The sequence below is a fragment of the Manacus vitellinus genome, unplaced genomic scaffold, assembly GCF_001715985.3.
Source record: "Manacus vitellinus isolate BGI_N305 unplaced genomic scaffold, ASM171598v3 scaffold_1_pilon, whole genome shotgun sequence".
NCBI lineage: Eukaryota > Metazoa > Chordata > Aves > Passeriformes > Pipridae > Manacus > Manacus vitellinus.
This window is the reverse complement of record NW_021939396.1, coordinates 22,826,340-22,854,317: the sequence shown is the minus strand read 5'-3', so window position 1 is coordinate 22,854,317 and position 27,978 is coordinate 22,826,340. Positions and strand designations below refer to the sequence as shown.

The window sequence follows — 27,978 nt, the reverse complement described above, 5'->3', positions numbered from 1 at the left end:
AAAAATGCACACAACTTATCCCATACACAAACTGTACCTTTGTCTGTCCGTGTTGCACTGTAGATCTCCTCTGCTGCACTCACCCTCCTCCCCCTGTTCTGCTCATCAAGTAAACACAGGAGTGTCTACACTAAAATGGCATTAGGCACTTAAGAGTGTTCCGGTGCTGCAGTCAGGAAACAAAACTTGAAAATTTCTTTGTTAGGCAGAGTACCAAAAGCAAAATTTAAGACTTTAAAGTGTTACTTACTCATGGTAACAATCCCATTTAAAAGAGCCAACCAAATAACCCCTAAGTTTTAAACAGCATTATTTCATGCTGGATTTATCCATGAAAGGAACCACGGTGCATTGAAGGGTCACACAACTAAATTCATTAAAAAAAAAACCACAAAAAACCCACAACAAACCAACAAAAAACCCCATCATGATACACATACACTTCATTTTTGAGTTTAACTGAATTTACAGAGCTTCCATACATCAATTTAACCAACCCTTTATTTCCCCCTTGTTTGAAAATTACTAATGACATGCCATAGATTTTAAACTTTGAAGAACCAGTACTGAATATTTACATATTTATTCCATGCTTGACACTTTTCTTTACTTTTCAGTTCAAATTCCCTGACAGAAACCAAATGATTCATATCCCTGCTAGTTTCCAAAACAGTAAAATTTCTAAAAAAATAAAACAACCTTAAAACACATGATCTAAAGGAGTGAGTCAGCTTTAAAAATATTTATGCAGTGCTCCTTAAAAAAATAGCATTAATAACAGTAATGCCTGTGAGAGCTCCACCATTTTAGTCATTACAATTATCAGTAAAATTACATCTTCCTATCATTTTACTATTTGGCTTCCAATCCAAATCTGTTCATGTTATTTTAAATAATGTTAAACCCTTTATGAACACATACTGTTCCCTTCAGGTGCACCCAGTCAACTCAGGGAAATTTCCCACTTTCATAGGTTATGTCAATCACCTCCCAAGCAGTGGGACACTCCCTCAGAGTCTCCACACAGAGAAAGTACAGATAATAGGGGTCTTCGTGGTTCAAATAAAAACCTACTTAACTTATCCAGGCAGTATAAAGCTAAAAAAAAAAATAACAAAAAATTCAATTTAGCATATTACCATACTTTAGAATCACTTAAAATAGGGTTTTAAAGTTTATGAGTCTAGGCAGATGAGCTGTCCAAAGTTAAGTCAAAATTACGTAAAACAAGACCATTACAACTGGACCTTATTTAAGTAGACTAAGACCCCTTTACACCACTTCTGTAATGTCAAGAGACCAAAGCATAGGTGAAAAATCGAGCTCAGCTAAGTCTAACAGCGGAGCTCATTTGCAAAGACTACACATGGCCTTTAGACAAGGCTACCACACCTCATCCCATCCAAAAATGCAATTAATGGCTACTGAGAATCTGTTAATTCTATGATACCCATGGAGCCCAAAGGAATGCAAACTTGTAAAACAAACATGTAAACCTTATTTCAGTCACTGAATTCAATATGAAAATAAATTCAGAATTGACTCTAGTGGTGACATTTCTTTATTAATTTCTACTCTTCAAAGTTTTTCTTTTTGCACTGTATCTCAGTCTAATTGCAGAAACAAAAGTCCAAACCAGCTCTTCAAGGGGAAGGTTCAGCATCACTGCCTCACTGTGTGGTTGCTCAGTGTATACACCTGTGTCTCTGCCTTCTCCTCCACTGTGTAAGTCAGAGGAGAGGCAGGTAACAAATAACCTCCAGGCCTTTAAGGGTACAGGTATCTTGATTTTTAACTGCAAAGCATATGCTGCTTTCCAATGAAATAACACTTGTGCTCCTAATGCAAGAGCCGGAGTTGTAAAGTAAGTGCTGGAATGTTGTCTTGTGCTCCCTGAAGTCAGTGACAGATTTTAATCTAGTTTTATCTGGTGTGGGACCTTAAGTTTCTAATCACATTACCCAAGATGTACAACAAAACCTACATAAATTACATTTACATTTGTATTCTTTCACTGATAATTCATTTCAGTCAATCTTCTATCATCTGCTACTTCACCTGCTGTCAGATGGACCTCATTCATTAATAACTCAGGCTGGCTAAACAAAAACAAAGGAAGAAAAGGGCTAATGGCTCTAAACCTGAGAGAAAAAAACTAAAATTGTCTTACATATATATTTTTTTAATTTTCTTGCAGTAATAAGTCACACACAAAACACCTGTACCTTTCTTTTGGCACAATGAATATTTTAGAAGTCCTTCAAGTCTCAACTCAAAAGAGCTGCTTTACTGAGTATTGTCTACTGAAATCCACAAAAAAATTGAAACATTCTTCCAAAGGCAACAAAAAAATTTACAATTGTACACAAAAAGTCTTGAATTTTATTGAAATTTCAAGTCTTGTATCAAACAAAAGCTTTTTCTTCAGACAAAAATATTCTCTTGGTGTCCTCCAGATACCAGAAACTCTGAATTGGTCCTTTAGTGACACTGCTTTCTTTGTCATCTTCACAGAAGTCCACAAGGTTGGGTTGTTCCACCATTAGGTCTCATTTTATCGTGTGAAGGAACGTACATGACGACCTCTTCCACTGCCTCCACTAACAAACTTTCCTCTTGAGCCACCACTGCTACTACTATTAGCACTTGTCCAAGACGGTCCAATTCCTCCGCGGCCTCTGGAAGCACGATCGCGAGGACTCGGTCGGTAGCCTTAAAGCAAAGAAAAGTATACTCAGTTGGAAAAAAAAAAAAAAAAGCCCTAGGCGAAGAAGCTGCTGCGAAAGCGTAAGGAACAAAAACGAGATGAGATACAAACAGCGGCTGTTTCCTCCTTTTAACTGTCACCTTTCTCTTAGGCAAGCATTTCTGCTTGAGTTGCGCTATAATTACCATGTAGGTACGAAGACAACCGAATGGCAAAAATCTGAACGCACAATTAGGTTCTGCAATCAAGTGTTCAATTCAGCAACTTTTATGGGTTACAGGGCAGGTCGTACGACAGCACGTATTTGACACAGTCTCAGTGACAACTGTTCATATATGCTTAAAACATTTGCTGAATTTCAAGGTGTCTGCAGCATCCTTGCATGGTTTCATTTGTAAAGCAAAAATGAAATTCAAGGAATTCTCTATAGTTCGATGCCCATATGAATACCATGTACCTGCTGAACTTAATGGTCTCAGTGGTGGCAGTGGACCCCTGTTAAAATTGCTTTGACCACCTCTACTGTCATTGTAGGTTCCCCTGGGCGTACTCTGTGCACTCCAACTTGAGCCTCGAGTGCCTTCACGACGACTGTAATTTCCTAGATAAGAGAGAAAAACCCACACATTGTTGAGCAAACATCACTGGTTGTGGTTTTTTCCATTTCAATCTTCACAATACTCAAGTTGGCAACATAATATTTACATAATTCAGATAGATAAGGTTACTCTGCATTAACATACCCTCAAGTATTCTAACTCAAAGTCTACAAGTTACTGCATTCTACACAAAATAGGGGGAAAATATCTATTTATCAGGTAAGAACTCAAGCTTAAAAGACATTATCCAGTGTATTAAGACAGACTCCTATACTTTCAGGTTTTGTGATAAAGTAAATCCTACTATTTATAACTTTATAAATGGAAGTATTTTCTGCTTCTATTTTGCAAGGACTTGCCCTAATTATAGGATGGAAAGGAAAGGAAAGGAATGCAACCTTTTCTCTATATGAAAGAAACTTAAATACTGTAGCTAGTATCTGCAGGTCCACTGGAAATTGCATCTTATTCTTGTCAGTAACTTCTATTCTTTTATTCCAAAGCCTCATTTAAACCCAGAGATGTACTGTCATGCTTGATTTCAGGAACTACAATGTCAGAGAAGCACTCCAACAGTTGCTAAAACAGCTGACTCCTTTTGTAAAAGAGGGAGAGACAGCCATCATAGGAATTCACAGCCTTGTTTCAATTCCACAGAATTCGAGAGAACCTTTTCTGGTGCCAAACAACTTATTTCAACACTGATTCAGGAACATCTCACACCAGGGACAATTCACTGCTCAGAAATTGGGTTAGTATTACTGAAGCATTTACTGCAGTTCTAACATGGAACCAACATACCTTTAGAAGCAGGTGGTGTAAAGAACCTGTTTTGACTGTGAAAAGCTCCTCGTCCTCCTCGATTCCCTGAGAACCCACCACGTGAAGAAATCTTCTGTGACACCTTTGGTGGCCTTTTGGCTGGTGGTATCCCATCTGGAGCAACCACTTCTTTGCTTTCTGCAGCAACAAAATCATCCACGTGCATGGAGGGTGGCCTGCTTGTATTTTGTTTCCTCTGACGGAAGATATCATGCGGTCGAATTCCTTGTCCAAATCCTCCCCTGCCTCTTCCTCTTGGTGGTGGCACAACATGAGCTCTCTTTGCAGGCTCTATGTACTCAGACTTCCCACTGTCACAACAAACCATGATTTATTTAGTTAATGTAAAACTGTATTCATACTGAAGGTCAGGCATTCTCCACATTGGAGATGCAATCTGAAAGGTATTTAACACTTTTAGAACACAAATCAGTGCTGAACACAGAATTAACTCATTAAACTCATGTTACCTTGAAGTTATGAAGGTCTCATGCTTGTGCTTGCCGAGCTTGAACCCTTTTGTGGTTTTTGTGCGTCCAGGAGATGATGGTTCTGACAAAAATGATCTCTCCAATTCAGCTTGCAAGTCAAAGTCACTGCAGCCCTTCTCTGACAGTTCAATTAAGTCAACTTTTACCTGCAATGACAGAATTGAGTTTTATCACAACAGTCATTACTAGCACCTCTGAAGAAAAAAACATGCTGCACAGGGAGAGAGGATATTCAACTTGGGCCCTTCTGGAGCAAAAAAGCTCCACCCTCTACCTTTTAATGCTGTAGTGTGGCTCAAAACAAAGAGCAGCAGTAATAAAAAAAAAAAGCAGCAGAGCTGCAGCAAAATTCTCCTGATAGTTCTGATTCTCAGCAAAGTGAGTGGCATAGCTCTTAAATAGAAACATCTGTCTTGTCACTAAATGACTTATAGTGAGGCAACTCTCTTGCTTAAGCTACAGCCCTGTAATTTATTAATGCCACTTTTATATATGAATCAACAGTTTTGGTTTTGCTTAAGCAATTAAAACACAAGTATCTTTGCATGTAAATTAAGGAAGAGTAAAACTAAAAACAAGTGAAGGCAATGAAGTCGACAGAAATGGATAATTTCTCACTTAAGAAATTATGACAGTGCCAGTTGCTTAATTCCAGGAAAAAAAAAAGGGGGATGCTACTGTATATTTTTCACAATTAGCTTTACAATTTAGATTATAAAAAAAAAGTTTCAAGTACTGTGAAAAGTTTTTGTGCAAGTAGTTTCATTTACTACTGCCATTTTCTAACTTCTGTTACATTAGAGCAAATATTAAAAAAAAAATATAAAAAGTGTAGCTATCAGGCTCTGTGCATATTTCTGGAATGACAGAAGATAAGCAAGGAGAAGCAAATAAACCACATTTTTTTCTACTTTTAACACCAATTGCAGAAAAGGCCCATCAGCAATGAAAAAGCAGGTTGGGAGTGACACAACTGTTTCTCTAAAGAAGATGATTTCTGCACTAGAACACTGCAAGAGGTCCCAATTTTTGTGCCTGCTTCCAGATGAATCTGAAGGCATTTGATAGAGGGATTGGCATTTGTTAAAGGGGCTATCTGGGTCAATTTAGAAGGGTGAGCTCAGGAAAACAAACCACTTGGCCATGACTTTCTGAAGCTACTGGCTCAGATTAACCCTTGTTTTTAAATCCACTTCAGTTATGGTAATGAAGCCTTTTACCATATCCAGATCAGTGTCTATTTCTTCAGCCTGAAAGGGCGAGAACCACATCGACTTCAGCTGGTCATCCATCACATCTGCCAAGACATAGGTAGTCCTGCAACAAAACAATACCAAATGTCTGTTTGGATGTGAACTACAACCGACTGCAAGCACACGCAGCACTACTGAACCCAGGGTGAATGTTGCTGCCTCATCCTTGATACTTGCATGACATTAAATACACTGGGACTCACAGGCAGTAGTGACAATGGTGATGTTTAGATTCTGTTGTACTCATGCATAAATTACTGCATTTTCTTTAGTAAATCACAGGTAGAATGCTCCCACGTGTAATAATTTTACCTGTTGTTAAACAAATTCTGAAGAGAGTCTGGTGCAGAAAGAATAGGCTCTACATCTTGGTCACTCAGTGGACAAGAATCACCCGCTGACTCCAACATCTGCCTCACTCCAACAATGTTGTCCAGTAAGGATTCGAGGCCATCATCTTCCTTAGAACGATCCTGTGTCAAAACAGGACAAGTCAGAACTTTTTCCACTCCTCAGAGAAGAATATATGCTTTGGTTAATTATAAAAAAAAAGGGGGAGGGTACTATACAAAACAGACTCTCCAGCCACAAATAGGGGATCTAAGAAACCTGAATACACAAACAAGAGCAGAGAGCTCCTCAGTGTGGTATAAAACAAGCCATGTCATCACATGCATGTTCTAGTTTTCATTCCCAATTGATGCAATATCCTCCCTAACAGTCCCAAGGAAGACATTGCCCCAAGTTTTATTTAAGAATCCCTCTGCAAGAGCATTCCAAAGTTCTAAGTGCCTGCTATTTCTCGTTCAGAACAGTTGCAGCTTTTAATCTCTTACCACAGATGTAGGCAGCCAGGGAAGGGACAGAAAGGAATATAGCACTGGAAAGGCATTTGTGACCAACAGGCTGTGGAGCAGCTGTTTCATAGATTCTTCTAAATTAGTCATCTGCTGCATGGCTGCCATCAGTTACATAGGATTAGATTTGAATGTTAGAGTTAAGTTTGCAATTAGAATCGCAGAAGAGTTGGATGCACTGAATTCTGCACATCCTCTAGTCCAATCCCCTCCACACACACTTGAAGCAGGACTATCATCAAAGCCAGATCTGGTCAGCCATAACTTTATCCAGCCACATCTGAAAAAAGCTCCCAAGGCATGGGATTATCCTGCTCTCACTGCAGACCTTTGCATTTTTCCTAATGAAGCACACAAGCTTTCTGCTAAATAAATCCTAAAAAGTTTACTGAAGTCTCTCTGGATTGAGGTTTTGCTGTTTGTCATATTAGTCACTCCCCCAGCTTAATGTCATCTACAACTTCACTGAAGATGTGCCCATTGTTCAGGTCTCCGATAAAAACATCCACCAGTATGACACCCCCAGTATTAACTCCGCTTGTTACCAGCCATCAGTAACATCGAGCCGCATTAAGCCGTGGTTCATGTTGCTTATTACATTAACAATCTGCTTCCCTACTACCCAACGATCTGTTGTATTCCTTTGCTGCTTTCCATGACACAGTTACCTGCCTATGCTCTTAATGTGTGCAGATACTCTCAGCACAAGGGACCCCAAACCCACCTGAAATGTCTTGTCATTACCACGCTACAAACAGTAAAGTCAGAATCCATCCTGCATCGGAACAGGCGGGTTTGGATATCAGTATTAAAACAATGGGAACAGCAAGTACCAATTCTGCAAGGTATGCCAAGATTTGTGCATCCTTCTCACTAAGAAGGTATAGTTTATATTGTTTTCAAAACACCTTCAGATACAAGATCTCAACATCAACTTGGTTATTTAAATTCTTGTACCATAACATGTTTCTCCAGATCAAGCAGCAGGTTCTCTGGGGTTTCTTCTTTGTTCTGCAGTAGATGCTTTAACTCTGCAGTAGTTAGACCCAGCGTTCTGCCTGGATGGGATCCATCTGTTTCCATAAGGCTTCCGTCATCTCCACAGCATCCCTGAAATATTTGACAATTGGGAAATATGTACACATAACTGTTCATTATACTTCAGGACTGCAAACCCCTTAAATTCAAACCTGCATTAGAGCAAGTCTGGCAAAACAAGAGTTCTCTCTTGATTTAAAAACATATTATGTAAATTATTTTAACACAAGACACTTTGATAGGCAAGTTTAGATGCTGCACCAAGATGAATGCAATGCTTTCCTACATAAGCTGAGGTTTGTATCACAGAACTAACAAATATCTTTCTAGTCTTTTCTTTACTGCACAACAATACAGCAACTCTCTAGCAGGATTCTGTGAATCTAAAACCTGGACACTACAGCATGCTATTCACTTAGGAAATCAATATGGACCAATATGCCTTTCTTCCTACTGAAAAAACCACTTACTAAACATTTATTCTGCCCAGCTTTCACAGATTTCATTAAAAACTAAAGATGGCACCAACACTACTGATGGGAAAGGCTTACACAGCAATCTCCATAGTCAACTGCTTTCTGAAATAACTGTTCCTGAATATGTCTCAGACTGCACATTTCAGAGAAATGCAGCTGAATGTAAGTATTCAATACATACTCACCAGAGTATCAGAGTTTAGAATCTGCCGCATAAAATCCAAAAATGAAGACGCCAGTTCACCTGTGTCTTTGCTAAAACTAGTTATTACTCGCTTTAATACAGTGTACAGAGCACTACTGTGTTTTCTTAGAGAGCTGTTTTAAAAACAAAAAGAGAGAAAATATTTTATTAGTGCATACATTGTGACCGTACCACTTTAACTTGTTATAAGAAAACCACATAAATGCAAAGTAAATCTGGTAAATTTTCAATTATCAAGTTGAGCTTTGATTACAAACCTGGAGCTTCACTATTTTCTCTGTACAAGACTGTTCTTTTCACCAGTGCTGTCTGCAGATATTTCAGACCACCATACAACTATATGTACTAGCTCCAAAACCTGCAGGAAATTACATTTTCGTCTTTGGCAGAAAAGGGACAGAAGTACAGCAATATTTGCTTGCACAAGGGTCTTAAGTATAAAGCAGGATCATGCTTGCTGTTACAATTTCACTGCATTCCATGATGCCTAACTAGAGAAAACAAACTGCAAAGGCAACATCAACACAGAAATAGCAAGGTTGTGCACCGAAGCTGACGGTTGGATACGTGGGATCGTAGAAATAGCAGCATCCATAACCGGCTCACTTTTCATTTACGGTTGTACAGCTTCTTGCAGTCTAACAGCACTACTTAAAAGAGTGCTTTGAACACCTTTTTATTGACAAGGCTCCTTTTTCTCTTTGTGAACCTCATAACTCTCTCGCCTCTGCACCTCACCTTCAGCAGACAGAAACAGGTCCAAATACAGGACAAGGAATTAGGTGTCAAAACAACACAATACTGTCCAATGTATGTATATATTCTGTTAGTGGAGTCAACAAAAATAGTATGGGGAAAAAATCCTCATTTCAAAAGCCTTAATTGCCTGGAGGTCAGAATACTCAGGGGAGGTGCAAACTGAATCCTCTCAAAACAGAGGGAATTACAGACAGCTCTCCAATGTCCCAGTCAAGAGCTGTAATTACTGGGTTTTTCAAAAGGGAAGGACATGAGCACTATACCTCATTCTAATCCTTCAGCCTTGGAGTAGGAAATGAGTGTACAAACCGTTTTTCAGTGCTTTGTTTATTTCTTGAAAGAAAGTGCTCCTGTGTGCACACTGCAGAAATGATTCAGAGGTAAAATCTCAAGTGAAGAAGACCAAAATACTGACTAAAACACTGAAGGCCCCAGGGAGAAACAGAAGTTTAGGTGCCTTATCCTCAACATTTTCTATAAATTGGGTAGGAAATGATTTCACACGGCAGAATTTTTTAAGCAACTTCAAGCTGCTAGTGATATCATAAAATACCATACCTCTTTAAGTGATAGAAGCCATAGTCATGCTCCGTAAGGAACATCATTGTTCGGATACATGTCAGCAGACAATTGTAACTGCTTTCAGAATTAGTTAATGTTTCCATCAGAGAGTCACAAATTAAGGGCATCAGCTCTTTGCTTGGTAAGGAGTTGGAAAGCTGCTCTGATTCAGACACGGAGCCTTCTGATGAACTTGGTAAAATCAGTGCAATATCCTAAAAGAATGATTATTACAAACATAGTAAAAATGCATTCTGTATACCAGCAGTAACTAGAAACCACACATTAAGTCAGAAGCACTAGTTTCTTTCGCTATCCCTTTATCATCTTATTCCTGTATCTCAGTTATTATTGACCACTAAAATGTTAATCTAGAGCATCCTTTTTATTTGGTTCTGCTAAGGATTACAAACCATTATTTATTTTAAAAAACATAAAACCTTCAAAGTGTGAAATATGATGGCATAGTCACAACTAAAAACCAAACAGTCGTTGAGTAACATACATATTTTCTTGCCTAAGTAGTCAAAATGTCCCTTAACCTCAAAACACTGATCAGATTTCCGTGAGTGGCTAAGGCCCCTTGGCTGGTTAAGTCTGGAGAAGAGAAGGCTGAGGGGTCACCTCACTGCAGACTACAAGTGACCTGGGGGGACGGGGAGGGGCAGGTGCTCTCCTCCCTCTGGTGACCAGCGACAGGACACAAGGAAATGGAATGAAGCTGCATCAGGGGAAGTTCAGGTTGGACACTAAGAAAAGGTTCTTCACTGAGAGGTTGGTTGGTTGGTCACCAGAACAGGCTCCTCAGGGAAGTGATCACAGCATCAATCCTGTCAGAGTTCAGAGAACATCTGGATGACAATCTTAGTCACAGGGTTTAGATAGTCCTGCAAGGAGCAGAGTTGGACTTGATGATCCTTATGGGTCCATTCCAACTTGAGATATTCTATGACTGTGGTTCCATGAAAACTCAGAGGCTGCAGACACTACTTAGGAAGTTTAAGGTCTACTGTCACCTCCACATTTTACATTAAATAAAACAAGATTGATTTTCAAATGAATTTGCATGGGCAGAGAGACCTAGTTTATATGCAAATGGCTGATTATCTCTACTGACCAACAATGCCCAATGTCTTTCATGTAAGTGGGTAAGCACTAAATCAAATACATGCACTAGTAGGACAAATAATGACATGCCAATCTATATACACAATAATGAGAAACTAACAGGGCTAGTCTTTGAATCAATTTTCAGGTAACATCTCTTATCTTGCTCTAGTAATTTGCACCTTTTTTAGTGGAGGACTTTTACAGTAACAGCATAGCTTACATATCTTTATATTTGGAATATATTTTCAAGAGGTTTCAGTTAGACAACTCAGAGATACGTATTTATTTAGGCAAGAGGTGAATAGTGACAACTCAAGTTTTGTCAGTGGTCCACAAGGAGAAATGACATCCCTCTCTCAGCTGAGGGGACAGGCAATTTTTGTGCCATTGAGTTTCTGGTCTCTAATGAGCTACCAAAACAGTGCACATAATGCAGAAGATATCTCATGAAATAAAAGTATTTACATTCAAGAGCAACAAGACAAGTCTGCCAAAGCAGCCAACCGTGCAAGTTTTTAATTTCTGTGTTTTAACAACGTTGATTTTTTTTTCCCTTTTGGAAAAAAAGCAAGCACTTAAGAAATAATCTCATTTAATTTGTCTCCTACAATTAAAAACACACATTATGCATTAAATACAGAAAATACCTGATCACAGAGGGACTGCAGAAGGGAAGTTACATATTCAGCGCACTGCTGATGAGTGACATTGTCTCCAGCCGATCGCATCAAAGCCAAGAGCTCCTGGAAAACCTCTACATACTTTTCATCTCCTTTAGTAGTTCCACTGATAAGATGCAAAATAGCTGATTTACAAGCTTTATGTGAAGCCAGGGCATCCAATAAAGCAAGCAATCGAGTGGTCTGTCCAGTGTACTGTTTCTCTTCTGAGTTGCTGAAAGGATACCAATGCACCATGAAAAAGTTGTTTTAAAGTGATCTCAAAAACTCAGGAACAAGTCATATTTCTGCATTTTAGAAAAAACCCGCCTAGTTTACGTACGTAACTTACAGTTTCATTCACTCTTTGAAAACTGCTCAACTTTCACTATAGAACTTCTGGTTGTATCATAAATTAACTAATCTACTATGCATTTAACACACTATAGGGCATCTAATCATATACAGATAAATATGCTTTTATAGAAACAGTATCTATGTGGATAAATATGCTTTTAAAGAAGCAGTACTCATTGTTTCAAAACCCTCTGTATTGGTAGTGTTCAACTTCCTCCATCTTACAAACACCTACATATATGTAATCCCAGTATGCAAACTTTACTGGACTACTTTTCTTATTAATGCAAGATGGATCCTTAAAAGCACAGGCAAGATAAGGCTTTGCAGGGACAGCCTGAAAAAAATCTTCCTAAAATACTTACCATAAACATACAACATGAAACTGTCTACGTCAAAACTTAAAGGTACGAGCTGGTTCCTTGGCAACATTGAGCATTATCAGGACACAGTATATAGCAATGGACTGAGAATTCACTCAGACCATAACGAATAAATAATATTTCCAAAAGTATTTTCCTCGTGCTAAATCTACTGCACAGAACCAAGGTGAATTTAACAGTTCATTAAAGAAGTCTTTGCAACAGAAAACAAAGATACCTTTGCAGGTCTTCTACAATCAGATCCAACACAGTCCTCATGATGAGAAGAGCAGTAGGTGAAGCCAGGTCACACAGTTGGACACAAATACGTCTCAACATGTGCTGGATAGGTTGGCAGGACGAACCGGAGAAGGATCGAACGATCTCTTGTATCAGCTTGGCCTGCACGTGGAGGTGCATACTCCACAGCTTCCTGGTGTTCAGTGCCACTGCAATGTCATGTGCTTCAATTACCTGCAGGAACAGAAAGACAGGAGGGTTTTCCTTTCAACTTTTATCATAAAACCTGAATTCTACCACAAGATATTAACAAAGACCAAGTACTGTCCTCATCAAAACCATGGGATGCCATTTTCATTATTACAACCGAATTACAGGGCACAATTCCGGCAAATTAGGTATTCCTTCAGGAGCATTATGCTCTTATGCTCGCTTATAGATCACAAATTCAGGATCTATGACAATAGAAAGGGGAGCCTTAATACACCAAGAGTTTGGCATTCAGGGTTAAATTCAAAGGCTTCATAAACAATCATTTCAGTAACAGAATGGGAGTCTAGATAATCTCCCAAGGAATGAAAGAATAACGTATGACTGCTAATTCAAGAAAAATGCTCCGACTAATATCAATTTTGTTTCTGCCGAAAAAGACCAATCTACAAACAATCTATATGAACACAAATGCTTTACAACTTTAATTCATCCTTTCACACATCTGTTTTTTCCACAACTATGAAAATGGTCTAAGGTTATACATACAAAAAATTCTTTAAAAACTAAATAAATCTAAGTTTTACCTGAGTAGTCTGCATGGGCAGTGGAAGAGGCAGCAATTCTGAAAGCAGTATAAGTCCAGAGAAAAAGCCTTCAGGAATTCTCAAAATTGAAGAGAGAACTTCCTTCAGCATTAAGGACCAAGTATTGTTCGCCAGAGTTTCTTCAGAAATGGTAAGTTTTTCATTAACACCTTGAGTAAAAGTCAGTAAGATATCAACAATGTCATTCTGAATCTTTTGCTCATCGCTATCTAAGCGGCCTGAGAGAGGAATAGAGCAGAGGAGCATGTGTAAAGAAACAAGTGCTGCTGGAACACGCATGTCTTTGAATTCAAAAGATCCACCCCTCAGGAGTTCTGTTAGCATTGTTTTAAGGAGAGTAAGGGTACAGCGGGCCATAGAAATGGTAGTAACTCTGTGGAGTGTGGTGCCCATGTTGACGTGGAGTCGCCAAGGCTGAATAAGTATGCTGTTCAGCTTCTGTAATACCCGGATAAAGGTGTCCATTCCCTCGGAAGAAAAGAGTTGAATAACTGCAAGATTCCATTTAAGGTCTTTCTGTTGACCTGTACAGAAAACAAATAACATTTCTGTATGTCTAATTTCTCCTGGGCAACCACAGTTACACTTTACGCACATTTAAGTAGAAGACTCAAAAAACTACAGCTTGTACTTTAACCAGTATATCTGTTAACCATTACCTTCTACCAGAGGCGGTGGACATGCAATGTGACAAAGAACACGAAGTGCAGTAGGAAGACCAACTCCATCTGGGGTCATCAAACTGTCAATATTCTTTCAGGGGAAAATTAAAAAAAAAAAAAAAAGGAAAGAAACTATATTACAAGGAAGGACTTTATGAGTACATCACTAGCTTAGTATTCAAATTCAATATTTAGTTACTGTAAGTATGCCACAGAATTTAAGTGCAGTTATCCCACTCTTTGGGAAGCAGTCACAAATAAGGCAGAAGCAAAAAGAGGAGGGTCAACATTTGCATTGTGGTTTTATGGGAAGCAAAAAGATTTAAATAATTGGATCTTTGCGTCATATATTTACATTAGATTTTGTTTCAATTAATGTAATAGTGCAAGACCTGGCCTAGATCAGAAGTTTTAATTAAAACATCTGTTTTGGGTAACTGTATACATTTTTAAATATCAGACATTAATACATATCTAGGACAAAATATCAAATTACAAAAGGTCCAAGTTTATAGGGTCCAACTAAAAGATAGCATTTTATCTGTATTTTACTAACCTGTTTGATATATTCAATAAGATTTGGAATACAATTTATTTCAAATCTAAGATTTTTCAAAGGTTCAAGCCATTTGCTGAGCTCTGAGGGAAAAAAAAAGACTTAAGTCAGTGAATTTATCAACATAAAACCTTTTTCAATCAAAATGTACGTAATTTACACAATAGGTACTAAGGCCAACTCTGAAATTTGTGAGGCATATAATGCAGCTGTAGCCAGCTAAAAAGCATCAAAAAAAAAGACTTCAGAACAGGCAATATATGTCATGCCCACAGACAAAATTACTCAAGTCAACTCGAACACTCAATTTTCATCTCATTAACTGTATTATTTGTAATTAAACATACTTTATAAAAGACACTAAGGGTCACTGTCAGTCAAAAAAAAAAAAAAAGAGGCCATCGAGAGCAAGAACCAAAACGTTCTTCTTGATGTACAGAATAGTTTATCATAAACTGAGTACAAAACTTCTATTAAATACCCAAATGGAGCCAATCTCTGCACCAGTAACCTTCATGCTGGAAATCCTTATAGATTAACAGTCTCTCTCTTAGTCCAGAATCACCTGAAAGTCACGGGTTTTTGTGACAAGAGATTTAAAATCCATTGTTCCTAAAAACATTTAAAAGAACACGAAGGCTCAAAGATCGAGTGGATATGAGTTGACAACCACTTTACGACTGATTTCATGATTTCGTTTAATAAACTAGCCCCACTTCTCATGAAACTGTCTGATGATCGGGCGAGGAGCAAAGAAATAAAAGCATGGCAGAGAAGAGAATTAAACTAAAACTTTGAAGTATTCTGATTTCTTTCAGTGCATTTAAGTTTCGGAAGAAATTATTGTTATGTCTACATGTGTCAAGTAGGCAGCTCAGAGCACAGCTCCAGATATCGGCTTCAATGTTCATGTGCCAAAACAATCCCCAGCAGGATTTTTCCGAGTGACCCGGGACTGATCAATGAGACAACACAAGCCAAGAACACAACAAGACACAGCTTGGAGGTCAAAAGATTTAGTAACAGGGTAACATGGACTATTCCATGCCAGTTGGCCTTGGTGACAGAAAACAGTCCCAGGATTATTCGTTAGTTAAGGTCCTACAAGACTACATCTCTGTCCTGGTTCTGGCTGGGATAGAGCTCTTTTTTTCTTCTTAGTAGCTGGTGCAGAGCTGTGTTTTGGAATCGGCATGAGAACATTGTTGATAACACACTGATGTTTTGGATGTTGCTAAGTAGTGCTTACCCTAAGTCAAGGACTTCCAAGTGTCTCACGCTCTGCCAGTGAGAATCTGCACAAGAAGCTGGGAGGGAGCACAGCCAGAACAGCTGACCCAAACTGGCCAAAGGGGTATTCCATACCACAGGATGTTATGTTCAGTATGAAAACTGGAGGGGGTTGGCTGCATGGGGCCAACCACTGCTTGGGGATAGGCTGGACATTGTTCAGCAGGTGGTGAGCAATTGCATTGTGCATCACTTGTTTTCTTGGGTTTTCTCTTTTCTTTCCTTTTTATTACAATTATTATTATTATCATTAATATTATTATTATTATATTTTACTTTATTTCAATTATTAAACTGTTCTAGTCTCAACTCACGAGTTTTATTGTTTTTCCCCAATTTTCCTCCCACGCCACCAGGGGAGGGTGAGGGAGTGAGCAAACGGCTGTGTGGTACTTAGCTGGCAGTGAGGGTTAAACCACAACAATCATGATAGTGAACAACAAAAATAACAGTCAGCTTACTGACTAGTTAGTCCACTTTTACTCTCCTATTTTCTCTCCTATTTTCAACACAGAAATAATTTCAAACTTCCTGTAATTATCCAAAATTCATGGTAGTTAGCACTGCTTGAGAAATAATTTAACTATAAATAATTTGCTATTTAACTCTCATTAACAGAAAAAAATTACACATTATCTCAGTGACTCAACTAATCAGATCCAGCTGGAAAAGGAATTTCATTATCCAACCCAGACGACTGTGAAGCACCAATTATCCACACATAAAAGGTTTCTTCTATACATTCAAACAATTCAGTTGATAATAACACATACCGTACCTTGCAATTTGGTGTTATTTTCGTCTGCTTTACAAAGCTTCAGCAAAGGCGCTGAGTGCTGTTCCAGCATTTGGACATCACTGGAAGACTGTACCACCAGCAAAACAAGGATGCAGGCATAATTATAAGCAACTGACTTCTTAGACTTTGAGTCTCTGGAACAACAATAAGGATTTTCTTTAGATCTCAGCTAATACAACTGGCTGTCAGTTAGATTTGCATTATTTGACTCCTAAAAATCTACCTACAGAACTTTTACCTTCACCAAGGACTGCCCATATACTCATCAACAAAAAGCTCCCAAACAATTTTCACCTATGCTTTTTGATAAGTGAACACTTTCTTGTACATTGACTTCATACTTATTTCAGATCAACAAAAAATGTGAGTCACGTGGCACACAAATATTTTCCATAACTTTGTCCGTTTTACAAATCTCATTTTAAATGCTCTGCTATCTAAAGTAGTACAACTGCCTGTCCAAACACTGACTGTATTTAACACTCAAAAGAACTCAAAGAAGTCCAGAGAAGTGTACAGTGTCCAGTTTCCAAGTCAAATCTTTTGCTTGTTTCACAGTCAACATTTTATGCTTGAATGAAAACTACCTACTTACTGACTTCTTTCATATAACCAAAAGTCTGTCCTATATATATTACAAAAACTTTGCGGATGATCTACACAGATTTTGGGTATTAAGTACTTGATTACAAAAGACAGACCTGATTTTCTATTACATTCTTGTACTTAGATGTTGTTTTGTTTTTAAAAACATCATGATCTAAAAGAAAAATATTTTAGATTTACTGAATAATTTATAAAAGACAGATACTTTTAAAATGAAAAACTTTAAGGAAACACATAAATTACCCTAAAGCTTCTTTGGAATAGTACTCCATTAAAGTAATAAGACTTTGGAGATTTTTTTCTAGACTGAATACATGAGCCACAGCAGATCTTCCCACAGGGTTAAAAGTGATCAAGTAAAGGTTGTGAAGTGTTCCCAGCAGATCTGAATGGTCGGTCTCCTCGTTGGCTGTGCACCGCTGGAAGTGGCAGAACAATTCTGAAATGCACTGTAACGTCTGTGTTGAATGCAGGAGCCACAGGGCAAAAGTATCCTCGTTGGCACCATCGGATTGGAGACCTTCCTCTTGATCTGGATCAGAAAACTGACAAAGTGCTCTAACCAACAAGTTTGTTGCTTCGTGTTCAGAAATAAAGAAATGAAGGCCCTTCTGTGACTGCGCCAGGAAACGCAATATATCTCGTATAGCTTGAAGCACACCTGGATGTGCACCTGTCACTGGAAGAGACAGTAGCAAAGTAATGCATTCCAAGAAATGGTGACTGTGAAGATACCTGGAAAAAAAAGAAAACACAAACAAAACCCAGGAAAATAATCAGCAATATTACAATCATCTGTCAACACTGCACAAAAACATTATATAAAATTACATGCCTCCTGGCTTCAGTACTTATTGCTCTGTGGACTTCGAGATATAATAACTAATTGCAAAGTAGTACAAAACATCAACCTTACAAAATGTAATTGCTATAATACTTACAAGAAATAAATCCCAAACAAAAAACCCTGAACCTTTTCTACACAAAGTAGCAAATTATATTTTATTAAATTTGCTGCATCTGAATCGTTATCAATGCCACATTAATGTGCTAAGAAATCAATCATTAGAGCATACATAAGAGACAATTTCTGAAGATTCTTTGCCTCTAGATACATTCAGCCATGACTTATAACTCTACTATCAAAGAAACCTGCTAGCATTTAGAGAAACACTTTCTAGACAGAAACTTGCTAACAGGGAAATAACTCATGGGATCTTTTAAGTGGCTGAAGGCAGGCAGGCCTCAACTCCCCTGCCTGTGCTGTGAAACAGGGAGCGACGCTGACACAACTGCGTGACTTCTAACTGAGGCTGACTTGTATCTTGCCACCTCAACATGCAGACAGGGATTCCCGACCTGTTTTATCCATACACATGGACAACAAAGGGAAACCACTCTAGATCTATAACAATTTTCAAATGGGACAGCAGCTAGCACAACTGGGCAGCATCTGTGAAGGCGACTCAAGCACAAACACAGCACCGGTAAGAAGGAGAGGTTAACTTCTTGTTCTTATATGTAAGCTAGGTTGATTGAAAGCCAACACAATAACAGGTACATTAACTTATCAAACTCTCCCAGACTTTATAAGCACAGTCCAGAATCCTCCAATGAAGAACAAAGTGAAACATCTAGAAAAGTGTTAGTCAACCAAGTCACCCCTGAAACATATCTCTACCAAGCCAAAGGAAATATGCTCTAGAAAATGAATTTGCCACTGCCATACCTAAACAGGACAGGGTAAGGATCATCCCTTTCTGGAGGGCCTGTAATGCGTGCCATGGTTGGGAAAGATTTCACAGGTGGCTGAATCATTGTATGAGGAGCAGTTTCCATCAAATGGAAGATCTCTTCAAGAAGACTAACAAGTTTTTCCATCTCTCCTTCGCTTATATTAGAGGACTCCAAAAGATGATCCATGTCCATAGGAGCCTCCACATCATTTTCATATTCTTGGTTGGTTCTTTCAAGTCCTGCCAAGTCCTGGTCCTGCTCTGGCTCTGTGTGATTAGGAAGAGGAGGTGTGTTCTCTGCTAACTGATCAACCACCTTTTTAATGTCTGACAGAATCTCGTAGAAGTGACATTTCTGGAGAATTGCAGAACCAGCTGTAACCACTCGCACAGTCTGATCTAACAGTATGAGTTCCAGGAGCTTCTGATAACCACTTTTTTCATGTACATCTACGCCACCTCTCAGAAACATTTCCATTCCCTCGGTCATACTAATGACACTGTCCAAAGCTTTAAAAGCATTAAGTTTAAGGGAGGATGACACATGATCTGCAAATAACAGTTCAAACAACACATTAATAACTCCTGCCTGCAAGAGTGCTGTTATTCCTTGAGTCCCACATTCTCCTAATGATGATACCAGTTTTGTCCCAGCTTTGAGTTGTCGAACATTCAAAGCAATGGGCTGTTTGAGAGCCACCTGAAGGTTTAAAGCTTGCAGGGTCCAGTCTACTAGCTGGGTAATATAGTCTTGCTTTGTGTCTTTCACCAGCAGGTAGCTCAATCCCTTTACTATTAAACTCGGAATTTCTTCTAATGCAGTGACCCACTTTGCACCCCTTTCCTCTTGATATAATTCCAGCAGTTCAGTTAATTTAACTGAGGCTTCCACTGCCCCTGAATTTTCTTTTTCTGGGTCTTGGTCTTTTATTTTACCAACTTCATTTTCAAATACAGTCTTGTAAGGGCAGCTGAAGTATAAAAGAGGTCCAAGCTCCTTTTCAAAAGGCTCATATGTCACAGGGGGCACAGATGCCAGATCCTCAGGAGTATATTCAATATCAAAGCTTGGATACTTAAATGTTTCACGTTCCAGATCAGCAATTCCATCTTCATCACTTGAAATCTGCTCATAGCCATCATCTCCTAAAAAGAAGAAGATTCAGTTAAGAATAAACATGTTTATAACTGCAGAGAATATTTTCAAAGTAATAATTTATTTATTACAAATATTACTGGCTAGAGAACAATCACACACTTACATACAAAAAGCCTTTTCTCTCCAGATATGAGTGAAAGCCCCAGCTGATAGGGGTTTTTTATGTAATTATGGAAACGTTTAAAAAAATGTATAAAGCAGAAAGTGTAACTTTACTTAAAGAATATTGTCCAATTTTCTTCTTTCAATTGCACCTATCATAAAACTTCTAACCTGAAATTTTGCACAGGCATGGACAGGGACTTTAAGTAATACAGGAAGATGACAACTGACTATTGCATAACTTAATTTGGTTTTTAATTAGGAAATAATGTCTTTCACCACTTTCCTATATTTTTAAACAAAACATAACATGATTGAATGTTCACTCTCACCCACACAAGTTGTATCCATTTTCCTCTATTTATAGAAAGGAACAAGAAGTTTTACTGTAAAGATAAATATTCATTCTCAAGGGATGTTGGAACCATAAATAAGGCAGGCAATGGTGCAACAACCAAGGAAAACATATCCAGTTCTCTTTGCACTTAATCAGTGTAATGGTAGTGCCATCAAAATTTGATAAACCTCTCTTTTTTCCTTCACTCTTTACAACTTCACTTACCTTCACCTTCTTCCTCCTCTTCACCTTCTTCTTCATCTTCATCTTCCTCCTCTTCCTCTTCTTCCTCATCAGCAATACTCTCTACTGTATGACCATCATCATCATCATCATCCTCTTCCTCATCCTCCTCCTCCTCAACATCCACATCATCATCATCATCTTCCCCTTCTTCTGGTTGATCTTCCTCCACTTCTCCATCATCAGAATACTGGCTTTCTTGATGAATGGATGTTCGATCAGGAGAAATGGGCTCAAAGTAATCCTCCCTGTGGTCCACATCATCTTCTTTTTCCCCGACCACTAGAAATACATACAATTTCAGAAATAAGACTACTTCTCTGAAATCTAATGATAAAGAACTTTTGAGATCATCAAGTCCAACCAATTAATTCAGCACTGCCAAGTCCACAACTAAACCTTGTCCCTAAGTGCCTTCAGGTATCATGACAGAACCACCTCCCTGGGCACCTTGTTCCAATGCTTGACCACCCTTTCAGTGAAGAAATTTTTTCCAATATTCAAGTTAAACCTGCTCTGGCACAACTTGAGGCCATTTCCTCTGCTCCTGTTATCTGGGAGGAGACTGAACCTCACCAGGTTACAACCTCCTTTCATGTAGTTTACTGAACAATAAGGTCTCCCCTGAGCCTCCTCCTCTCCAGGCTAAACAACCCCAGCTCTCTCAGCCACTCCTCAATAACAACTGTGCTCCAGAGCCTTCACAAGGCCCCATGGGTGGATCCCACCTGGCCCCACACACCTGGCTGACCATTCCCTCCTAGATTATGGGAGGTTCATTCTGTTCCCTGTGTCTGTCTTCCAGCTCAGGGGTTGGGTAACCAGAGAGCAACTGGTGTTCCTATTAAAGACTGAGGTAAAGACATCATGAGGTACCTCAGACTTTTCTGCATCCTTTGTCACTGTGTATCACCCTGCATCCAGTGAAGGATGGAGATTCTCCTTAGCCCCCTTTTTTTTGCTAATATAGTTATAGAATCATTTTTATTGTCTTTTATGGCAGTAAGTATGTTTTAGAATTTTGCATTACATATAGTGGAGACACAAAAAAAGGCATCTTAAACCTTCAGGTGATTTGACCGAATAAAACCAATCACTTAGTTCAGTAAGACTATGAAGAAATATGTATAGGCTTCTTGGCACTTTTAACCTATAGAGTGACCAGAGAACTTGGCAGATGCTGCAGAAGGATGGACAAGGACAACAGAGTCAACAGAACAGTTATATAAAATATGAGCAGCATGTTCAAAGAGTGTATTGATCTACAGTCAATAGCCTCCATCTACTAACTTTAAAAATAATACAATTTAACATAGCCAACAGATTTTTTTTTCTAATCCCTTTTCTAAAACTGAATCTGTCCAGCAGGAGTATCAGCAGACAGGAAACTTGACACCAGGCAGGAACACAAAATCCTGCCTCCTCTAAAGCAGTGATGTACAGCAAGTAAAACACAGTCTGTTTTCATTCTACCTGACACTGGCATAGGTTCATCCTCATCATCATCAGGAGGAGGAGGGCCTGGAGGTGTCCTTGGTCCCCTTGGTTGTGGTCTTGGAGGACTGCCATTGAACTGGTCTTCCTTCTCTCCATCAACTATATTTATTGTGAAAATAAAAACTTCCATTTAATGGAATCACAGGAACAGAAGCAGAAAGATTTTGTTTTCAGTGCTACTTTTGATGAGGGAACACCTTCATTGCCCAGCTCTTATTTAACCTTTATTCTGTATCTGCAGTTTTCTGAAGTCACTTATTCAACACTACTGATTTCTTTTAATATACTACTGGTTTAAAACTTTCATGGGTAACTGCCAGTTTTGGCTTGGACACTGGCCATATTGAAACTCAACCAATAATATCTGAGTTGCCTTTAAAAAAAAGAGTTTACATTTTACTCAACTGGCTTTTACAGTTTCCAGCTGGTTTTACTACACAGAGTATTCAAATTTTGCAGTCTAATACTCATACTTTGAACAACATAGTTCTAATTTTAAATCTAACACCAAAATTGAAGCCAAAACTTGATCACGGATTCTATTCATGGCCATTCTAAAACCAATGCCAAGCAAACACTCTTCTGTAATGTACTTTACAAAGTCACAAAAGGAAAGTTAATCATGACTGTGAAATTTTCTTGGTATGATTTTAATACTATTCTAATAATTTTTTTGATATTTCAGTCATCTACATTTTAATGAGTTCACAGAAATTAAAGTGCATTTTGACCATCGAAAGTAATTAGCAACAGATCAAGTAACCCACTCTCAAAATGCACTGGATGATAATATACTTAAAACCATTCAATATAAATCTAAAAGAAAATACAAAACCAAGGGACAAAGGTAAAAATGAAAGCCAGTGAAATCCAAAATGTGAAAGGATTGGCGGTTTGTTTCTCAGATGGGTTACTACAACACTGATTTAAAAAAAAAAAAGTCTGTGTGTTCTCACAAGGCTCACCATGTTTTGGATTTCTTTTCAAACCAGGCTGTTGCTGGGGAGGTGGTGGCGGAGGTGGGGGTGGAGGGGGCGACTCTCTCTCATGACTTATTACCCTGTCGACTGAGCCGTATATTGCCAAGGTCAGACAGTTGTACCATCCCCTAAGAACCAACCCATCTGTGTTGACCTGTTGGGGTTTTTAAAAAAAAAAAAAAAAAGCACTTAAAAGACAACTTCAAAAAAAGTTAATTTAATATCAATGTATTGATATCTGCATAAAAGCCAGGAGGAAAACCAAACATTAAAATACCTCTTTATCCCACGTTTTGAAAACTGAGAAAATTTTATATACATCAGTCTTTGCAACAAATAATCTTTCCCTATAAGCATTAAATTCCTTGCAATATATATATTGCCTAGATAGATCCCTAATCTACTACAGCCTATTAATGAAAAAAAACCCAACAAACAAAAACAACAAAAAAACCACCAGGAAGACTCTAAAGTAAGGAGTATCTAACTACAGGCAGGTTTTAGAATATGGTTTTAAACAACAAATGCCTCACAGAGTGCTGATACACCACATATTTATACCTAAATGACAGATATGTAGGAAAAGAAGAGGAAGTTCAAATCACATTGCATTACCTTTGCATTGGGTCTGAAAATAATTGAAGTGTTTTCATCATATTCAAGGCTATTAAATAAAATATACAAAGTCATTTTCTTCATTAGTATAAAGCATGCTTACAGAAATAAAACACAGCAGTACTAAACACAGAAGCCAATAATAAAACAGTGAACAAATACATACTGACAAAAACAAGAGTACAAAATCACTTATTTCTACAAAATTATTTTCATTAATACATATAAGTTTAAAAATAACAAAACCTTTTCTTATTTTAAGCATGAAACCCTGTCTTCCCACACAGATTGGAGGAAAAGGGTAAGTACACAAACTAGTAAAATCCAAACCAAACATGAAAACCATGGGAGATACAGAATTTTCTACTGTGCGTTTTCTGCACTATAAAAATTCCCAGGAAGAAAATGAAGATAATGAAGACATGCACTAATCTTGAAAGAGCTTACCTCCCCAGCCGATCAAAAACAGGGGCGCTTGGTTTGCTGACATTGTTGAAAAACAAGTCCAGTTGAAATGAATGTGGGGATGTCTCTCTAAGAAACAGAATAAAGGTAAAAATTAGATTAGTCGAGCTCCTTCTCAGAGTAAGTGTCCTAGTTAGAACAGCTGGAACTGTTCATCCCAGTTCATCACTGGATGGGTGTAACCCAAAACTGTGTATTCTATAGCCTTCCATGCCATTTCCCAGAAACTGTTGTCAATAGACTATTTGCACCCTCTGCCCAGAGCAGCCTGACTCCTCAGGCTATAAACTAGGAGGGTGCTTCTGTCCTCACACCCATTGTGGAACTCTCTGACCTGAGGGAAGTACTGGGCATTCCTGCCTGAACTGGAGGATATATAGTCTTGGAGTCTTGGAACTTTTTTAACCACACGTGGGATCCAGCGGAAGACTGCAGACCACCACTCTCGACCGGACTGCAATCACCACTTTTGACCAGACTGCAACAGCACTCTCACCAACAGGTTTTTCCCTCTCCTTTTACTTTGGACTCTGGGGGCCAAAAGAACACCACTCTGTTCATGCCCCAGGGTGCTGGGTTATACATTTGGGTTTTGTGGGTTAAAACCAATTGTTTGTCTGTATAATCGTACTTATTGTATTATTTTATTAAATTGTTATTCTGACTTATAATCTCTCTTTTGAGTTGAGTTCTTTTCCCCTGCTGGTTTATCTTTAAACCAGAGCAGTAAGCAAGACTAACAAGGGAAAAAAAATCCAAAATTATACTGTTTAAGTAATTCCCAAAAATACTTACAAGTTCAGCAAACACATAAATGCATTTTACATTTTTATATAAAAGGGTCTACTGAGATATAAAAGTTTTAAAAAAAAAAATAACAGGAAGGTGTTCCTTACTCAGATACCCAGCGTCTTTCACTCACCCATAAGCCCTGTTGTCAGGCAAACTTGTGTGAGCTCTCACTCCTGGAGGAATGACACGGACTTCATTTATGTAAACCACGCACGGAAAACGAACTACGTCTATATTGGTACTTTGCTACAAAACAAAGAATAAACAAAGTCTAAGAAAGGTAAAATGCAAACAACATAATGTAGCCATAGTCTTTACTAAAAGAACCAGGATTGCAATCTTAATAATAATAAAATTCAATTCTGTAAAATGTAAACACTATTAGACAGAAAAATGGGGTTTTTCACTTAATCTTCTGGCACTTTTCATGTATTTAACAGTATTTTTTACAGAAAATGTTACTGGTTTATTTACATAATTCACTACCTTTATTTGCAAGAATCTTTTAAAGACTAACAGGTTTTTTTCAGACAGAAGGTACATGTGGTTTAACTTTAAACACTATCAAATTTAATATTTCAAATGTAACACTAGAAATTCCAATGACACTATAAATCTGTTTCACTAGACCTGTACAAAAATCCCATATGTTTATTTCTCCAATTTTGAAACAACATCTGAAAACCTTTTGCAAATAACATTTCTACTTCCCACACAGAAATAGCAATTACAAAGAATTCTTATGCAATCCAAAAAGATGTTTGAGCAAACTAAGAAGTAATCATAAAATCACAGTAACCTCCCATGTAGCAGCTACCAAATAATTAATGCTGGAAGTCTTCTCTCACTAAATTAACTGTATTAGGTCTTATTCTATTGATCCATCACCTCTACCATATATGAGCTCACAAAACAGTACACACACATCAATTACTTGTCCAAGTGTTTACCAACAAAAAAATGAACATTTAAAAAGTCAAAATGGCAGTCAAAATTTACATAACTCACCACAATCAAAAAGCAAATGAAGCCAGCAGAAAGCAAGAAAGTACTAAGATTTTTAGAAAGCTAATAAGCAATGAAATAGACACAAGTAAAGTTTTAAAAAGCTTTTAAGATGTGCTTTTGGGAACACATTGCTACCATCTAATAAGAAAAATCTATGCATACATTTTTTAGCCCACAAATACAACACCTTGGCCTAAGGGCTGATATTAAAGCTGGATGCTGGAACTGAAGGAATCCTGCTAGGACGGGGAGCACAGATCCATTAATAGGAACCAGGTAAGTGCAGCCTGCAAGGACTGAGGGTGATGGGTGCCCATGGCTTTGCCTCTAAAACATGTCTGTGTGTCATGTGGGAGTCTTAGATTTCTGGAGGAAGGGCGGCTGCTGCTGGGAAGGCTTTTGTACCCAGGAGCACTGCTCAGAGTAAAGACAAATTCCTCCTTAAATGATAAGTGATTATGCCCTGACAGCCACTTATCAACATCATCGAGATGGCAAGTGAATCCAATACACTTTCTCTACAAAACATTAAAAAAAGAAAACCCTACATCAGAACTGCTCAACACAAGTAAACTGAATAGCTAAGCCAAATAATTAATTTTATTCAAAAACACAGCAGTAGTTTTCAAGAACTACAAGTTCCAAGGCAAGACTCATGATCTGCTTAGCTGAAGAATTAGCATAACATAAAGAAGGCCTTTAAGGAACATGTAAAATACATTTTGTATTTTTCTTTAATAAAAATTCAGTATGATTCAGGTTTAGAAAATGTCACTGGCAAGAATGAAAGTGCCAGAAAACTTAGTACACGATTAAAAACGTTCAACAAGTGAACATACTGTCCTGGAGAGGAACAGGAGTGGCTACCGTTTCCTACCCAGGGCAACAGCAGTGGTCAGTATTTTCTGCCTAACATTGTCTGAAATAATAGAATTAAAAATACACTTGGACCTAGCTAATCCTGACAGCTAGAAATAACTTTTTAATTGCTTTTGATTGCAGCATCAGCTCAAAATACTCCATTTTCTTCCCCTAACACCTGTCGATGAACACAGTCAAGATATTCTATGACTCTGTAGCATCTTTGTCATGTTACGCTACACAACCATTTTCCCCCTGATGGTCCCTTTTTTCCTCCCTGAACAGCGAAACAGAGTGAGCCCTGGGCAAACCTGCTGCAAGACCAACAGTTTCAAGGATGCTCAGGTTCCCAATGGCCTCGAAGTGGAATATTTGCACCATCTCCCACTGCCGAAAAAATCTATAAATACTCATCTGTGCACGATGCACAGAGACTGCATAAATCCAAAAGAATATCTCACAAACAGAAAAACACCTCTTCTCATCATCAACTACACAAGAGCATCAGGAACCTCACAAGTGGCCGGGTATAGCCCTCTACCCGGCTCCCTCCCTTATCGCCTTCTGCAAGCACGTTTATCCTCTTTGTTCCCCACTCGCCTCTGTTATCCGTCACTTTTAAATCTTCGCTCCCTTCCCCCACCCTCCGTCCCGGACGGCGGTACCTCAGGTTGCCCGGACAGCGGCTCGAACAAGGCTTCGGGTCGGGGCAGGCGAGGCGGCGGCGGCCCCTCAGCGGCCCCTGCCCGGCCGCCGCCGGGGCCCCGCCCCCAGCAGGGGTTCCACGGCCGGCAGAGGCCCCGGAGCGGGCAGCAGCCGGGAAGAAGGGAGAGGGGGTGAAGGGAGCGAGGAACCCACGCCCCGTTTTACCTCCGCGCTCTGGTGCTTGAACGTGTCCAGGAACAGCAGCTCTGTGGCGGCCTCCGCCGCCATCTTGGCCGGCCAAGGGGACGCGC

The 27,978-nt window shown here is 38.7% G+C and overlaps 1 protein-coding gene across 1 annotated transcript; it reads right to left on the bottom strand.

The window, feature by feature from the left end:
• Window positions 1-425: 425 nt before the first annotated feature.
• On the bottom strand, window positions 426-27,978 carry VIRMA (vir like m6A methyltransferase associated). Its single transcript, XM_018078465.2, has 24 exons — window positions 27,893-27,978; window positions 25,284-25,399; window positions 24,344-24,430; window positions 23,897-23,945; window positions 23,267-23,435; window positions 22,278-22,400; window positions 20,787-21,086; window positions 18,957-20,109; window positions 17,471-17,962; window positions 16,601-16,755; window positions 14,533-14,615; window positions 13,974-14,067; window positions 13,294-13,838; window positions 12,495-12,730; window positions 11,526-11,772; window positions 9,766-9,983; window positions 8,429-8,561; window positions 7,687-7,839; window positions 6,185-6,345; window positions 5,840-5,936; window positions 4,599-4,765; window positions 4,108-4,439; window positions 3,165-3,308; window positions 426-2,712 (listed from the first exon to the last, which is right to left on the bottom strand). Exons 1-24 carry the CDS (start codon window positions 27,953-27,955, stop codon window positions 2,555-2,557), a joined length of 5,475 nt encoding a protein of 1,824 aa, XP_017933954.1. The 5' UTR covers window positions 27,956-27,978; the 3' UTR covers window positions 426-2,554.

Excerpts from the sequence above, each read along its gene's own strand:
- VIRMA (XM_018078465.2), bottom strand. The coding sequence starts at position 27,955 with ATGGCGGCGGAGGCCGCCACAGAGCTGCTGTTCCTGGACACGTTCAAG. Across the intron at positions 12,731-13,293 it reads TGCCCATGCAGACTACTCAG|GTAATTGAAGCACATGACAT; the intron begins GTAAAACTTAGA and ends CTGTTCCTGCAG. Across the intron at positions 9,984-11,525 it reads TGCAGTCCCTCTGTGATCAG|GATATTGCACTGATTTTACC; the intron begins GTATTTTCTGTA and ends TCATTCTTTTAG.